At 36.3% G+C, this 16,368-nt stretch overlaps 1 protein-coding gene across 7 annotated transcripts in view; it reads right to left on the bottom strand.

Annotated features, from left to right (window-relative positions):
- Nucleotides 1-845: 845 nt before the first annotated feature.
- Nucleotides 846-16,368, bottom strand: part of EXOC1 (exocyst complex component 1) — a 60,150-nt gene continuing 44,627 nt past the window's right edge. For all 7 annotated transcript variants that reach the window (XM_059384222.1, XM_059384232.1, XM_059384235.1 and 4 more), the window contains 4 exons: nt 9,829-10,012; nt 7,270-7,469; nt 3,783-3,977; nt 846-2,100 (listed from right to left, as the gene is read on the bottom strand). In XM_059384222.1, coding sequence (XP_059240205.1) covers nt 1,948-2,100; nt 3,783-3,977; nt 7,270-7,469; nt 9,829-10,012 — 732 coding nt within the window. In that variant the 3' untranslated portion in view covers nt 846-1,947. The remainder of the gene's footprint in view (nt 2,101-3,782; nt 3,978-7,269; nt 7,470-9,828; nt 10,013-16,368) is intronic.

Genomic DNA, 16,368 nt, shown 5'->3' with positions numbered 1-16,368 from the left:
CAGACTTAACTCACACTCAGGAATCAAGGAATTTGTTAATTAAAGTTCAGTTTTCCCTACCTGGACATTGGTTCCTGTGGATGTTTCAGCTTGTGGGTTTCTGGTCCGGTAAGATGTGATTCTGTCTTCTCCTGCTGGATCTCTCCAATTGTGGCAGTGGTTTGCCCTGTGACTTGACTTCTCTTACAGATCTGAGAAGAGTTGATTTTTGTTTGTTCTGCTTTTCACTTATTAGAATAGAGAGGTGACTTCCAAGTTTCTTTCGCACAGGACTGGAAATTGGAAATCTGTACCAAATTTTTACATTTGAGAATAACTGATATTTCTACTCTGTTATGTGTTCTTATCTGGACGCATGATATAATTCTCCACTTACTTAGGCCTTCTTTAATATCTTTCAATAGTTTTTATAATTTCCTTCGTAAAGGTCTTTTACATCTTGCATTATTAGCTCAGGCTGCCATAATAAAATGCCGTAGATTAAGTGGGCTAACAGAAATGTTATTTTCTGTTTTGGAGGCTCTAAGTCCAAGATCAGGGTGCCAACATGGTTGGATTCTAGAGCTCTTTCTGGCCTGGAAATGGTGGCCTTTTTGCTGTGTCCTCACATGGCAAACAAAGAGCTCCAGTGTCTTCTTATATGGGTACCAGTTCTGCTGGATCACGGCTCTATCCTTATGGCCTCATTTAACCTTAATCACCCCCCTTAAAGGTCTTATCTCTAATACAGTCATGCTATTGGGGGGGTTTGGTGGTTAGGGGTTCAACAAATGAACTTTGAGAAGGCATAATTCAATATACAGTATAATGTTTTATTAGATTTAGTCCTAAATACTAAATATTTTTGATGCTGTTATATATGGTTCTATTTTTCTTATTATATTTTTAAGTGTTTTGTGGTAAATGAACATGTAATTAATTTTTGTATATTGATTTTGTAAGAATTTGGTTTTATAAAAATAGCATATAACAGACCTAAGAAAAATTTAACTTTTCTGAAGAAAATTTTTTTGAAAATTTCTTTATTTCAGATTCATTGCCACACAAGTCACATAATTCTCAAAATCTAAATTTATAACTGATCATCACAAGATTCCTTATCCATATACACATTAGTTAGAAGGGAAAAAAATTCTGTACAATATTTTAGTAGTTACATGATTTGTAGGCAATAGTGAATTAGTGAAAACTGAAGAACTCCTAATGCCTTATACACAGGATAACCACTGTCAAATACAAGAAACTAGACAATAAAAGGAGACTTTCTGCTCAGTCATAGAAAAATGCTAAAGGCATTTTATGATGAGAGAAATGTTTTAAGTTAGTACACAACTTATTGGGCAGATAAAACTGCTACATAAATTGGTACTTTTGCTCTTGAATATTTGTAGTATGGTATTACCCATTTATTTGACATTTAATAATACATAAAGTTCCAAGTCTGGGTTCTCAACATAGTTACTTGATAATTTTGAATAATGTCTGGTGTACTCAAAGTGATTTTTTTCATTTATCTTTCTTCTTTCAGAAGGTTTTAAAATTTTTTAACATTTAAATGACACATTTATTGGAGTTGTACCTTTTCTCCAATGGATTAAATAAACTTGTCAAAAGTATGGTTTTGTCACTTTCTGGGCCACTTAATTTGGTGTTCATCCTTTCACATGTCTCTGTTATTACATAGGGCCAAGTGACCACTGCAGCAGGTAGCTCTCCTGTTATTAGTTACACAGATAAGGAAAGCTGTATATAAGCATTCCTCCTACTCAATCTGTTGACTTAAAGCAATGGGGCTCCCTAGCACCTAAATCTTTGCTTTTGTGTGTGTGTGTGTGTGTGTGTATGTATACACACATATACATGTGTAGGTATGTATACACACATATACATATGTATATATACACACACACAAAATAGTAGACACTCCTTTCATTTATCTCTTCTTTTTTAGTGGGACTGTGCAATGCTGGAACAATAATCTAAAATGTCCTGAATAGTGAATTCCATTGTAACACCAGATCCAGGATAACAACGAGCTATCAAACCTTCAAAGTGCTTGTATTGGCGTATAAATTCATCTTGCATAGAGTGCCACACCACCTATTACAAAAATGAAAATAAAAGTCATTAAATTATGAATGGAAATATATAATCAAGTGTGTAGAAATAATATCAAGATATATTCGATGATTTTAGGAGAGGGTAATGGTTAAGGACATGCATCTTTGTTCCTTCAACTTACAAGACATGTGACCTGGAGTATGTGACATTACTGCTCTGGGCCTCAAGTTCCTCATCTGTAAACCAGGGTAGTAACAATAATACCTTTCTCATAAGTTTCTTGTGAGGACTAAATGAGTGCAAGTATGTAAGGTGCTTACCAGTGTTTGACATGGTAATGAGTTTGACACTCATTACATTTTAACTATTATTATATCTACTACAATATCCAATAGAGATGTGTATATGCACAATTATTCGTGGAACTAAGACTAGTAATTAAGTGAAATGCAACAGTTAATGCTTACATTTCATTCCAGATGGAAGTTTAAACATTTATCTTAAATGGATGATACAAAACATTGCTTGATGCCATGAAGGATACCAAAATTGAGATAGACGGATTATATATATGATTCAGCAGTGGAAACTACTTTGTAGATAACTATCAAGGCAGAACCTGATATATACATTGACATATTAGCTAATACAAACAGGTGACATTTATCAAGGCTTATTCTGTATCAGTACAGTACAAAGTGCTTTATATACGTATTATCCTATTTAAGTCTCAAGTCTACCTGGTGAGGGTGGGTGCTATGACCATCATTACTATCCAGCAGATGAGGGAATAAGTTTTTCCAGGAATTTTCCTTGTAAACGCTTCATCTCATAAACCCTGCATCCTGTCACCTTAAGTCTACTTACTGAACAGTATTATAGTTTTTGCTTTACGTCTTTCAGCTCATGGTTTTTCTTGTACCTGCTACTCCTCTCACTTTATCCGCATCTATCTGACTTTCAGAGGCCAAGAGAAATGCAACAGCCCTAAAAAAGGCTTTGATGATATTGAAGTCAAAATTATTCTCACTTATCTCTGGGCCTTCCAGTGTGGTTTATAGAGAAAAATGGCCCCATCTGGGGTTTAAATTTGCCTCTACCACCCATCAGCTGTGGGGCCATGTTACTCCACTTTTCTAAGCTTTGATTTTCTCATCTATAAATGGCAATAGTAGTAGTGTCCACTATATGAGAGAGGTATTATTTCTACTTTCCAAATAAGAAAATTGTGGCTCAGAGATGTTAAGTGACTTGCCCAAAGTCATGCAGCATAATCTGGAGCCACATTATGAACCTGTTTCTAACTCTGGCTCCCATGCTCAGAATCACTCCACTGTACCATATACTCTATTCCATTTAGTTATTCCCCTCAAATCTCAAAAAACAAACAGAAAGCCTAAAAAAACCCCTGCCCCAACCCCAAACAAAAGAAAAACAACTCATGCCTCAAAACTATAAAGTAGAAATATAAAGTAAACAGGAATAGCTAAACATATTATACATATTATTCCTTTCTTCCTCATAGCTATATAAACACATTATACATATTATTCCTTTCTTCCTCAAAACTCATTGATCTGGTCTGTACTTTATAGCACTTTAGGGAAATTTCCTCCTGCACTAGAATTAGAAAATCCGTAGCCTTTCCAGAGGACTTGTTTGGAGAAAAGCAATATATTTTAAGATGTACAATCTAGAATGGTTAACAGAAGGAGGCATACCTGAAGTAAGTTTTCCTCTTCACATAAATGTTTATCAACCTTCTTGTAGAGGTTATCTAGACCTTTTTTCACTTCCTTTCCAGGATACTCTTTAATGACTTTACGAAGTTCTTGTTTGTTAAATGCAAGCTGATAGCTTACTTCCTCCTCTCTTATACCTTGTGCTACTCGAGCTTCAACGCCTTCAAAGAAATGCTTCAAGGAAATGAAAAAAGAAGATGTGGAATATATATGCAATGGAATATTATGCAGCCATCAAAAACCAAAATCTTGCCATTTGCATGCAACAAAGTGGATGAAGCGAGAGTATTACGCTAAGCGAAATAAGTTGGAGAGACAAACACCATATGACTTCACTCATGTGGAATTTAAGAAAAAAAACAAATGAACAGAGGGGGTAAAAAGAGAAGCAGACTCTTTTTTTTCCCTACGATTTTATTTATTTATTTGACAGAGAGCAAGCGAGTGAGTGAGTGAGAAAGCGTGTACATGCAAGCAGGGGCAGTGGCAGCAGAGGGACAGCGAGAAACAGGCTCCCCGCCAAGCAGGGAACTCGATGTACGGCTTGATCCCAGGGTGCCGGGATAGTGACCTGAGCTGAAGGCAGATTTTTTTTTTTCCCCAAAGGCACATGCTTAACCCACTGACCCATCCAGGTGTCCCACTGTAAGAGACTCTTAACTATGAAAGTACACTGAGGGTTGCTGGATGGGAGGTGGGTGAGGGGTATTAAGGGAGGGCACTTGCTGTGATGAACACTGCGTGTTGTATGTAAGTAATGCATCATTATACCTGAAACTAATACTATACTGTATGTTAACTGGAACTGAAATAAAAATGTGAAACTACCCCCACCAAAAAAGGCAAAATAAATAAAAACAAAAATGTGAAATAAAAGAAATAATGGCTAAGCACTGCTTTTATTGTCACTTAAATTAAAAAGTCCTACTTAGAAAACAGTTTATTTTATTAACTGTATAAAACTCAGAAAATACATAAAAGTATGAAGGATAAAGTAACAATTATTTCACTACTCAGAGATAACCAGTGTTACCATTTTAGATTTCCTTCTAATCTTTTTGTTTTTTTTTTAAGATTTTTTAAGAGAGTCTATATTTTTATTTTAATATTTTATTATTTAAAAGATTTTATTTATTTGACAAAATAAATAAAGAGAGGCAGATACTTAGCGACTGAGCCACGCAGGTGCCCCAAGATTCTATTTTTGATTTTATTTTATAGAATCAGTGTGGGGCTTGAACTCATAACCCTGAGATCAAGACTTATATGCTCTACCAACTTAGCCAGGCGCCCCTATTTCTAATGAGTACATAGGGGAGATAATAATATTGTATGTTATATTTTCCATGTATACTTATTTTTTAAATTTAATTTTAATTTAAAATTTTATTTTATTTTTTTAATTCTGAAAAATATTTTGCAACATTTATTTTTTTTTGAAGTATAAATTGTAATGGCTACATAATATTCCATCTAACGACTGAACTACAACTTACACATTCATTCCTCCAGTACTGGATATTTAACACTTTTCACTTTTTTTTAAAAGTTGGCAGAATCTACTCAGATTAAAAGAAATTTATTTTAAACACAATTGTCATAAGTATCTTTCATACGCAACTATTTACCCACATTATTGGTAACTTTTCGGCACAAATTTCTATGACTATAATTCCTCAGTTGAGAAGTGTAATTTTAAATATTCTGAAGATTGTTAATGTACATAAATTGCTTCCCAGGCAAGTTCAAACAATTTATATTTCTGTCAATAGTACAGAAGAGACTGCTACTACCATATTATCACAATTTAAAGAAATCATTGCACTTTGATGAGTGAAAAAGACTTGTTTCTTTATTTCACAATTTTTTGGCTATAAATGAAGTTAACTTGATTTCATATGTTTCCTAGTATATTCAGAACCCTTGCCCATTTATATGTTGGGATTTTAGTGTTTGTCTTACTGATTTAAAAAAGGTATATTATAGTTTATATTACTGACTACTGGACTGTTACAAATATTCATCTCAGGTTGTCTCTGAAATATATTTGTTTTTTATTTTATTTTTTAAAAATTTTTTATATTTGTTTTTAATGCAATTTTATTGATTGGCAAGTCTGTATTTGATCACTATACAATATACTCTTAATACTGAAAAGGCAAACCCCCTTCTCATTACTTTTCTCTAAAATTTTCTTGGCAATTACTCTTTGCTTATTCTTCATTAAATTATTATTATTATGTTTTTGCTAATAATTGTTTTGACAAGTCTATTCCTGGTGCTTTTAGATTTTTGTTTCCATATAAACTTTTAATTGGTTATTAGGACATACAGGAAATAAGTTTTTATATTTTTATTTTGAATCCTGTTATTTATTATAGTTCACTAATTTCAACATATATACCTGTAATTATAATCTTGACTCTCTTTTTCTTTAAAGAGAGAGAATGTGTGTGCATGTGGGCAGGGTTGGGAGGGAGAGAGGGAGAGGGAGCGAGAATCTTAAGTAGGTTCTTACTCTCAGTACAGAACCCGATGCAAGCACTTGAGCTCATGACCCTGAGATCATGACCTGAATTGAAATCAAGAATCAGATGAGCCACCAAGTGCCCTGTTAACTCTCTTTCAATATATTTTATTTATGTTTTAGGTCTTATTGCATTGGCTAGAGCTTCTACAGCAATGTTAAATATTAAAGGATCTAGCAATGTTTCTGCTTTAAATTTGATTTCACAGGGAATGTCTCTGATGTTGCAGTTAAGTATCACACAGGATTTAGGTCTGAGACAGACCTTTAACCCTAGAGGGAGGGGCAGAGGGAGAGAATCATCAAGCAGTTAGTGTGGAGTCTGATGTGGTGCTTGACCTCACAACTCCTGAGATCGTGACCTGAGCCAAAACCAAGTCAGAGGCTCAGCGAACTGAGCTACCCAGGTGCCTCCAAACCATCCTTTCTTAATTTTAGTCAACTATGTTCTGGGGAATAACTCTGTTCAGGAAAGGAAGGGAAAGAAAGAAGAAGAAAAATTTTTAAGTTTTTCCTTTCATCTTGATAAAGTTTTTGAAACCTTCATCTGAACTAAGGTTAAAGACCCACCATTTGTGAGGTATGAAATAGAAGAGTCTGGAATAATGGAAAAGCCTGACCTGGGGTTCATTCCCCAGCTTTGCTACTTGCCAGTTGTTGTAACTTCAAGCAAGTGTATTTACTTTCAGTTTCTTCATTTGTAAAATGGGTTGCTACCACCTTACCCCACGTCACTGTTTACAACAATTAAAAGAAGTAACACAGACCATCTAGCAGTATCTTAGTACACTGGAACCTTTGATAACTGGGTCCCTCCTTCCTTATCCTTCCCATCAATGCATGAGCAAATTTAGGATGAATGTCTTGTGTTTTTCGTATGTAAACTTATGTACAGAGGTTCAAAATCAGGAAAATAATAATGAATGAAAATATACTTACATTTAGTTTTTCAAGAGGTTGTCCTAAAGAGTAAATGACATAAGACTGAAGGTGATCTGTGTATTTTTGTTTGGCTTCTTTTTTTTCAGCTTCTAGACATGAGATTTTCAAACGAGAAAGTGTTGCAAAAATATGGTGAAAATTTTCCATCATAACTACATCTCTGGGGGTCTTCTGGCTTTCATTTGCTACTTTCTCCACTAAAATAAAAGAAGAAAAAATATAATAACATCCTGACATTAGGATTACCATATTTAGCTATAAAATACTTACATGATTTTTTTTTCATCTTTAAGTTTAAGAAGTAAGCACATTTCTGGACTTAAGATAGTCTAAAGGGTCTCCATATCCACCTAGCCCTAATACAAAAATCACACTGAAATAGTTATAAACAGGGGCGCCTGGGTGGCTCAGTGGGTTAAGCCTCTGCCTTCGCCTCAGGTCATGGTCTTGGGGTCCTGGAATCGAGCCCTGCAATGGGTTCTGTGCTGCTCAGCAGGGAGCCTGCGTCCCCCTCTCTCTCTGCCTGCCTCTCTGCCTACTTGTGATCTCTCTCTGTCAAATAAATAAATAAAATCTTTAAATAAAATAAAATAATTATAAACATATAAATGGAAATGTAGTATATAATAAAGGTACCTTTTCAAATCAGTGGGGGAAATGATGAATTATTCAGAATGTGGTAGGACAACCAGCTGGTCCTTTCAAATACACTAATAAACCCTGGATTCCTATTTCCCATTTTCAGCCAAACAAATTCTAAATTGCTCAAGTACTTAAAAATGTAACAAGCAAATAAACAAATATAATCAAAAGTACTAAGGAAAATAAATCTAATTTAAAAAATAACGTTGGGGCTCCTGAGTGGCTCAGTTACTTAAGTGTTTGCCTTCAGCTCAGGTCATGATCCTAGCGTCCTGGGATGGAGCCCTGCATTGGGCTCCCTGTCAGCAGGGAGACTGCTTCTCCCTCTGCCTCCAACTCCCCCTGCCTGTGCTCTCTCTGTGCCAAATAAATAAAATCTTACAAAAAATAATTTTGTGATTGCATGATTTTTTTATAGATAATCCAAAACTTAGAAATCATAAAAGGAGAGATGGATAAATCTGAGAGGAAATTTCCAAAGCTCTTGCATGACAAAAGAAAAGATACTATGAACAAAATCAATTTTACTCTATTAAGTTGACAAAGAATAAAAAGACTGAAAATACTTACTAATATTCAGCATTAATGAGAACATTAAACTCCTGGAACATTAAACTCACCTTTCTGTGAGACAATCTGGCAAAGGCCTTGAGATATACGCAAACCTTTTGACCTGGTAATTCCATTTCCAGTAATTTAACCCAAGGAAATTATTGGGCAAGAATATAAAAATATATGCAAAAAATTGGAAACAAGCTAAATGCTTATTAATGAAGATTTGATAATGATTTAAGATTTGATAAATAATGATAATAATACAAGATTTGATAATGATAAATAATGATACAGTACTACACATTCATTAAAAATGATTACAGTCATAATAAAAACTGACAAGGAGAGGTATTAGAATAACAGAGTAGCAGATTCCAAAACAGAGTGTAAGGTATGATAAAAACTTATATTCAAGAATACACATACACATATATACAGTAGGCACAAAAATAAGGAGAAATATTAAAAAGTTTAGAAGAATAAAAATTAAATGTTCTCTGCCTGATGAAATTACAAATTATTTTCATTTTTTACTTGATTTTTTTAATCTTTTTTTTTCATTTTGGGGGGTGTACAATGAGCATATATTACTTTACAGTCAGACAAAGCAAAGCTACTTTGAATTTAATTTTTTTTTTAAAGTAGGCTCCATACCCAGCATGAAGCCCAACCTGGGGTTTGAACTCATGACCCTGAGATCAAGAGTTGGATGCTTGACCAACCGAGCCACCCAGGTGCCCCAAAGCTATTTTTAAATTTAAAAGAAATACCACTGAAAATGTTGTATGTGATTGGGAAGATGATTCCACTTCCTGTCAACTGTTTCAGCTTTTAAAGTTCCTGAATATATGCAGTCAGATCATTTATTACAAACTAAATGGCCCATTATACTGTTTCTGTAACCTAATTGTAGGATCTGCCACAGGAAGACCGTAGTTTAGCATTAATCTACCTTATGTGACAGATAAAAAAACCAAGGCCTAAAGAAGTAAATTGATTTGTTTAATATTACACAGACATCACTGCCTATCATCTCCCAAAGAGTCTCGCTAAAATGCAAATGTAAAATCTCATTTTAAAATTTTTTAAAAGGGTTGGTTTTTTTTGTGATTAAAAAAGGAATTTCAATTTTGCATAGTGATAATCCCATATGAACCCTAAAATAGAAGCGGTTCCTGATGAATATGAATGGGTTTAATGTACTGCTTCTTATTTTTTCAGATTCAAGAAATAGCTACTTTCAAAAAACTTAAATAAGACTATAGAATATGGAAATAATGAACATATCTATCTCCCAACTTGAGTGACCATAGTGAACCGACCAACCAAAAAATTCTTCAGTACATCACAAAGGCTTACCATTAACAAATACTCCTCTGATAAGTTTAGTGTATGCTTTATCTAGATCTCCACGACGCTCAGCATTTTTAAAGATCGATTCTGCAAGTCCAGCAAATTCTTCAAATTCAGCAACAAATGGAAGAATTCCTACTTTACTCTTCTTTGAAATTTTTACTTCTTCCATTTGCCTTATTTGGTTACTCTATAGTTAGGCAGAAAGCAAGAGAGAGAAATAGACAAGGAACTTAGAAACATATAATTGTAAGTAAACGTATATATCACAGAGAAAGGGCATAATTTATACCTAGAACATTTTGGATGTTTACTAATTACAGATTAATACAACAGGAGTAACCAAGAAACACTATTTTTATAGATTAAAAAGAACATACACATATCTTTTTATTGTTGTTCTTAAAGAGGGAGAGAGAGAAAGTGGGGTGGGGTAGAGGGAGAGAGAGAGAGAGAGAGAGAGAGTAGCAGGCTCCTCGGCCAGCCCAGAAAGAACCCGGGCTCAATCTCACAAGCCTGAGGTTACAACCTGAGACAAAATCAAGAGTTGGAAGCTTTAACCAACTGAGCCAGGCAGGTGCTCCAAATGTACATATATTTTAAGAAAAGGAAGTCAACGAAAAAAGCCAAATTATTTAAAACAAGAAACAAACTTTGTGAAGCTCAAGTTTTTGTTAAAGTGAAAACAAGCAATAAACGATTCTATCATTCGTGAAAGGTAAATAAAAGGCAATTGCTCATTTTGGGGTAGAGCAGATACCAGAGCCCACACTGGATTTCTCTCCGTTATTTCTAGTTGGTGGTCATGTGGCCAAGTTTGAGAATCATAGTCATTTCCAATTCTCATCGGCCTAAAATCTGTGTTTGGACAGACCAGTTCTTTGATTTCTGGATATGAGAACAGAGGGAGAACAGGCATTTCCACAATGGATTTATACTATATAAGTATGTTTTGTAACTATCAGTTACTTATCCTACTTATTCTCTATTTATTTCAGCAAAGTGCTTGTGTATGATGGCAACAAAGTACGAAAGGGATGTCTCACACAGACAAAACCTAGACATTTGGTTTCAAAAAATCCATGGATTCAGTTACAGTTCTGCGTCCTTCTCAGAGGATCTAGATAAGAATTACTCTGTCAAATACTGTTAGGACACTTTATTTTTTTTCAAGATTTTATTTATTCATTTGACAGAGATCAAAAGTAGGCAGAGAGACAGGCAGAGAGAGAGGGGGAAGCAGGCTCCCCACCGAGCAGAGAGCCTGATGTGGGGCTCGATCCCAGGACCCTGGGATCACAACCTGAGCCGAAGGCAGAGGCTTTAACCCACTGAGCCACCCAGGTGCTCCAGGACATTTTTACTTCTACCTAAATCTCATAAATGATTTTTGTAGTGTAACTTGAAAATCATATGACATGTGGGTTAGAAAAGTAATTATTTGCAGGCACCTGGGTGGCTCAGTGGGTTAAAGCCTCTGCCTTCAGCTCAGGTCATGATCCCAGAGTCCTGGGATCAAGCCCTACATCAGGCTCTCTGCTCTGCAGGGAGCCTGCTCCACACCCCCCCCCCCCCGCCCCACCTCTCTGCCTACTTGTGATCTCTGTCAAATAAGTAAATAAAAATCTTAAAAAAAAAAAAAGAGGTAATTCTTTGTAGGCTACAGGCATTAGTATTAGAAAGTCCTGGGGAGTACTGTCAACCACTCAATACTATCTTTCCTACTACAGCACACCCATTTTATTGTACTTCACAGATACTGATTATTTATTTATTTATTAACACAAATTGAAGGTCTGTGGCAACCCTGTATTGGCAAGTCTGTCAGTACCATTTTTCCAATAGCATTTGCTCATTTCATGCCTCCATGTCACACTGTGGTAACTGGCAACATTTCAAACTTTCTCATTATTGCTATACTTGTTATGGTGCTTTGTGATCAGTGATCTTTTGTTTGGGGTGCCACAAACTGTGCCCATTTAAGCTGGCAACCTTAATCAATAAATGTGTGTATTCTGACTGCTCCATCAACCAGCCATTCTCCCTTCTCTTTCCCTCTCCTTAGGTCCAGACACAGTTTTATTCTGAGACACAATATCGACATGAGGCCAATTAAGTGTTCAAGTCAAAGGATGGGTCTCATGTTTCTCGCTTTAGATCAATAGCTAAAAATGATGAAGTTTAGGGAGGAAGACATGTCACAAGCTGACAGGCTGAAAGCTAGGCCTCTTGCACCAAAGTCAAGTTGTAAATGCACAGGCAAGTTCTTGAAGGAAATTAAAAGTGCTACTCCAGTGAACACAAAAATTGTAAGAAAGCAGAAACAAACTTCTTGCTGATATGGAGAAAGTTTTAGCAGTCACGATAGAAGATCAAACCGGCCACAACATTCCCTTCAACCAAAGCCTAATCCAGAGCAAGGCCCTGACTCATTCTGGGAAGGCTGAGAGAGGTGAAGATGTTGCAGAAGGAAAGCTGGCGGCTAGCAGATGTTGGTTCACAAGGTCTGCGGAAAGAAGCCATGTCCAGAACACAAAGTGCAGGGTGAGGCAGCACGTGCTGATGGAGAAGCTGCAGCAAGTTCCCCAGAAGACTCAGCTAAGGGAATTCATAAAGGTGGCCACACTAAACAACAGATTTTCATGGAGAAAAACAGCTTTCCATTGACAGAAGATGCCACCTGGGACTTTCATAGCCAGAGATTATCAATGCCTGCTTCAAAGCTGCAGGGGACAGACTGACTTGTTATGGGCTAATGCATCTGGTGACTTTAAGTTGAAGCCAATGTTCACTTATCATTCCAAAAAATCCTAGGGCCCTTAAGAATTATGCTAAATTTACTCTGTTTGTGCTCTATAAATAGAACAAAACCTGGATGACAGCTCATCTTTTTATAACATGATTTACTGACTATTTTAAGCTCACTGTTGAGAGCTAGTACTCAGAAAAAAAATACTCCTTTCAAAATATGACAGCTTATTGACAATGCACCTGGTCACCCAAGAGCTCTGACGGATATGGACAATAAGATTAATGCTGTTACGTGTTTGCTAACACAATATCCATTCTGTAGCCCGTGGATTCAGGAGTCATTTCAACTTCCAGGTTTCATTATTTAAGAAAAGTATTTTATAAGGCTAAGCTGCTATAAATAGTGATTCCTCTGGTGTATCTGGGAAAAATATAGTGAAAACCTTCTGGAAAGGATTAACCATTCTAGATGCCGCTAAGAACATATGCGCTTCATGGGAAGAGGGCAAAAGTATAATGTAAACAGGATTCTAACCCTTACGGAGGACTTTGAGGGGTTCACGACTTCAGGGGAGGAAGTAACTGCAGCAGATGTGGTAGAAATGGGGAAAGAACTAGAATTACGAGTGAAGTCTGAGATATGACTGAATTGCTACAATCTCATGATAAAACTTCAATAGATGAGGAGTTGCTTCTTAAGGGTAAGTCAAGAAGGTGGTTTCTTGAAATAGAACTTATTCCCGATGAAGATGCTGTGAAGAATGTTGAAATGGCAACTGATTTAGAATATTACATAAACTTAGCTGACAAAGCAACATGGTTTGAGAGGACAGTCTCCAATTTTGAAAGAAGGTCTGCTGTGGGTAATATGTTACTGAACAGCTTTGCGTGCTATAGAGAAACAGAAAAGAAGAGTCGATTCATGGGACAAACTTCCCTGTTGTCTTATTTTAAGAAACTGCCACAGCCACCCTAACCTTCAGCAACCACCACTCTCATCAGTCAGTGGCCAAAAACACGGAGTCAAGAACTTTCATCAGCAAAAACCTTAGAACTCGCCGAAAGCTAAGATGATGGTTAGCATTTCTTAGCAATAAGGTATTTTTAAATTAAGTTATGGACACTGTTTTTTAGGCAAAATGCTACTGAACCCTAACAGATTATGACAGTATGATAAATATGCAGTATGATAAACATAACTTTTATGTACTCTTATGTACATATAAACAAAACTTTTATATGTACTGGGAAAACACAAAATTCATCTGAATTCACTTTATTTCAGTAACTTGCTTCATTATGATTCTCACTTTACTGCGGGAGCTTGGGCCCACTGAGCCTCAAGATTCTCTGAGGTATCCCTGTGTTCCATTTCATTGGTATCGATAACTGTGAAAAGTAAAAAATGGATGCAGCAGAGAGGGTAGTGTAATACTGCAGGTGCTGGAACCAGACGGTCTGGGTATGCACACTAATTCCAGCACTTTTTACTGTTGACCTGGGCAAAGTAACATAACCCCTCAGAGTCTACTTGATGTAGGAGGAAGGACAGTGTCAAGTTTAGGTGACATAAAGTGTGCAAGGTGCTCAGACCAGTGCCTGGTACCCAGGAAGCACTAATTTATGAATGCTGGTCTTCAGTAGTTATTAAGCTGCATGAAGATTTTTGTTCAGTGTGGCATTTAAAGGCACAGGATAGAATTATAGCCTGAATATACTTAAACATCAACAGGAAATATTCTAAATGACAGTTGTCAGTTCTGGCATTGTAACTGGTAGAATAGAAATAATACAATTGTTTAAGAAAAGAGCCATCAGGGGGTACATGGGTACCTCAGTCAGTTAAGCAACAGATTTCCTGGTTTCAGCTCAGGTCATGATCTCAGGGTTGAGAGATCGCCTTGTGCTGGCCTCTGCACTGGCCGTGGAGCCTGCTTAAGATTCTCTCTCTCTCCCTCTGCCCCTTCCCCCCACCTTGCACACACGTGCACGCTTTATCTCTCAAAACAAAGCCATCGGTGAACTAAATCTTACACAAATAAAATTTCTCTCAAGCTCAACTCATATGTTATTTGCAGCTGACTGCTCAACACAGAGGTTATTCAGAGATTAAGACTAGAACCTGGGTGCGAGGCACAGATCACTGAATTACTTAACTGTGCTCTCTGCCCACGGCAATGTAACCAAATCATAACATTCTCAAAGGTTTAAGAGGGCAAGTCCACATCACTATAGTGTGAAGAATCCTGAAAAGCAAATTGAGTGCAGATAAGAATATATGGGACAGCAGAGCTTACCTTGGTAGTACTTAGCATGTCACTTACTTTCTAACTTTAGTTTTAGCTTGGGCTGGGCTAGCTTTCTTAATCCTGTTCTTTGAAGAACAGCAGGTGCTCTGAGCTTAGCCACCAGATGAAAGAGCCAAACCCGATGCTATCTGTTCCACTTTCTGCAGTCATCTGACATTCATGCTTCTGACTCAATATAAACAGGCTCATTTATTACCTTTTCAAGGTACGCCTTAGGGTCTAATCTTGTCCCAAATACCAAAATACAACACTTACTGAGTACATACTACCCATCAGACACTGTGAGAAGACATGAATTAAAATAAGAGAGAGACGTCCCTTTAGTGAGAAAAGACAGATCCTTTAGAAATACTTGTAAATTTATGAGAAATACATGTAATTTTATAAGAAAATAATGAGTTCATACCCTTGTCTAAGTTCACTTACTTTGTTTTTCCACTATTCGGTCTTGAGAATAACATGAACATTGTTTAATCAACTATTAGGAATTATTACCACTGGCGGCAATAGCAGCACCACTGTTATGAGCGATGAGTTAGTAAGGTGTCACTTCTGTGTAAGACAGTGTGGTAATAAGCACGTCATCTGAAGCCACATCTCTATTTACCTGACACTCCATCCTATGCTTTTAACAATTAGCTTCGGTTGGACTGACAGGTGTTACACACAGCTATATTTTACTAATAAAAGCAACAAAGCCTTCAGAGTCTGGAAGTGTAGAGTCCTCATGATTTAGTTCTCCTGCTGTGTCACACGGGACTCATTATCTCAGCCGTTGGCAGCTCTTCCTTTGCCCTTTGCCCCCAGCTAGCAGTCAGACCCTCTAGGTTTAGCATCACTGCTGGAGAAGGTGGGAGAGGCAAGAGGTCTAAAGTGGTCAAATTCTATAATATTTCAAATGTCAAGTGAAGTCACGTGGTAAGAAAAGAGGATTAACAAGCCTATTGAGGTGACATTTAAGTTTCTATAATGAACACAGATTGCCTTTATATTTTAAAAAGTCAATAAATATTGTTTTTCAAAAGTACAAAAGTGATGTGGATTTTAACTGCCCTTAATATTTTTATCTCCTATTGTTTTATGGATATGCAAGAGCTGGATATGACTCAGAGGTTACACAGTAGAAATATTCAAATGATAGACACCCACCTTTACATACTAACTACATTAATAAAATTCAGCTTTTATTTTAGAACCTGGCCCAGACCAATTCCTACCTAAAAGTTTACCAAAACCTAGACAAAATAAAATTATTAATGATTTTTCTTTCCAATAGAACATAACGATTGCTGGAAGTTATTATAAGAACAATGTATTCTCTATTTTTTTAAAGGCATTTAAAAAATTATTTTAAATTTTTTATTAACATATAATGTATTATTAGCCCCAGGGGTACAAGTTAAGGCATTTTTTTAAAGGTTTATTTATTTATCTTGGTGGGGGAGGGCAAATGGGGAGGGAGAGGGACAAACAGGCTTGCACTGAG

The sequence above is a fragment of the Mustela nigripes genome, chromosome 1 (genome assembly GCF_022355385.1).
Source record: "Mustela nigripes isolate SB6536 chromosome 1, MUSNIG.SB6536, whole genome shotgun sequence".
NCBI classification, from domain to species: Eukaryota; Metazoa; Chordata; class Mammalia; order Carnivora; family Mustelidae; genus Mustela; species Mustela nigripes.
Note: the sequence above shows the minus strand (reverse complement) of the source record. Positions and strands in the feature narration are given on the sequence as shown.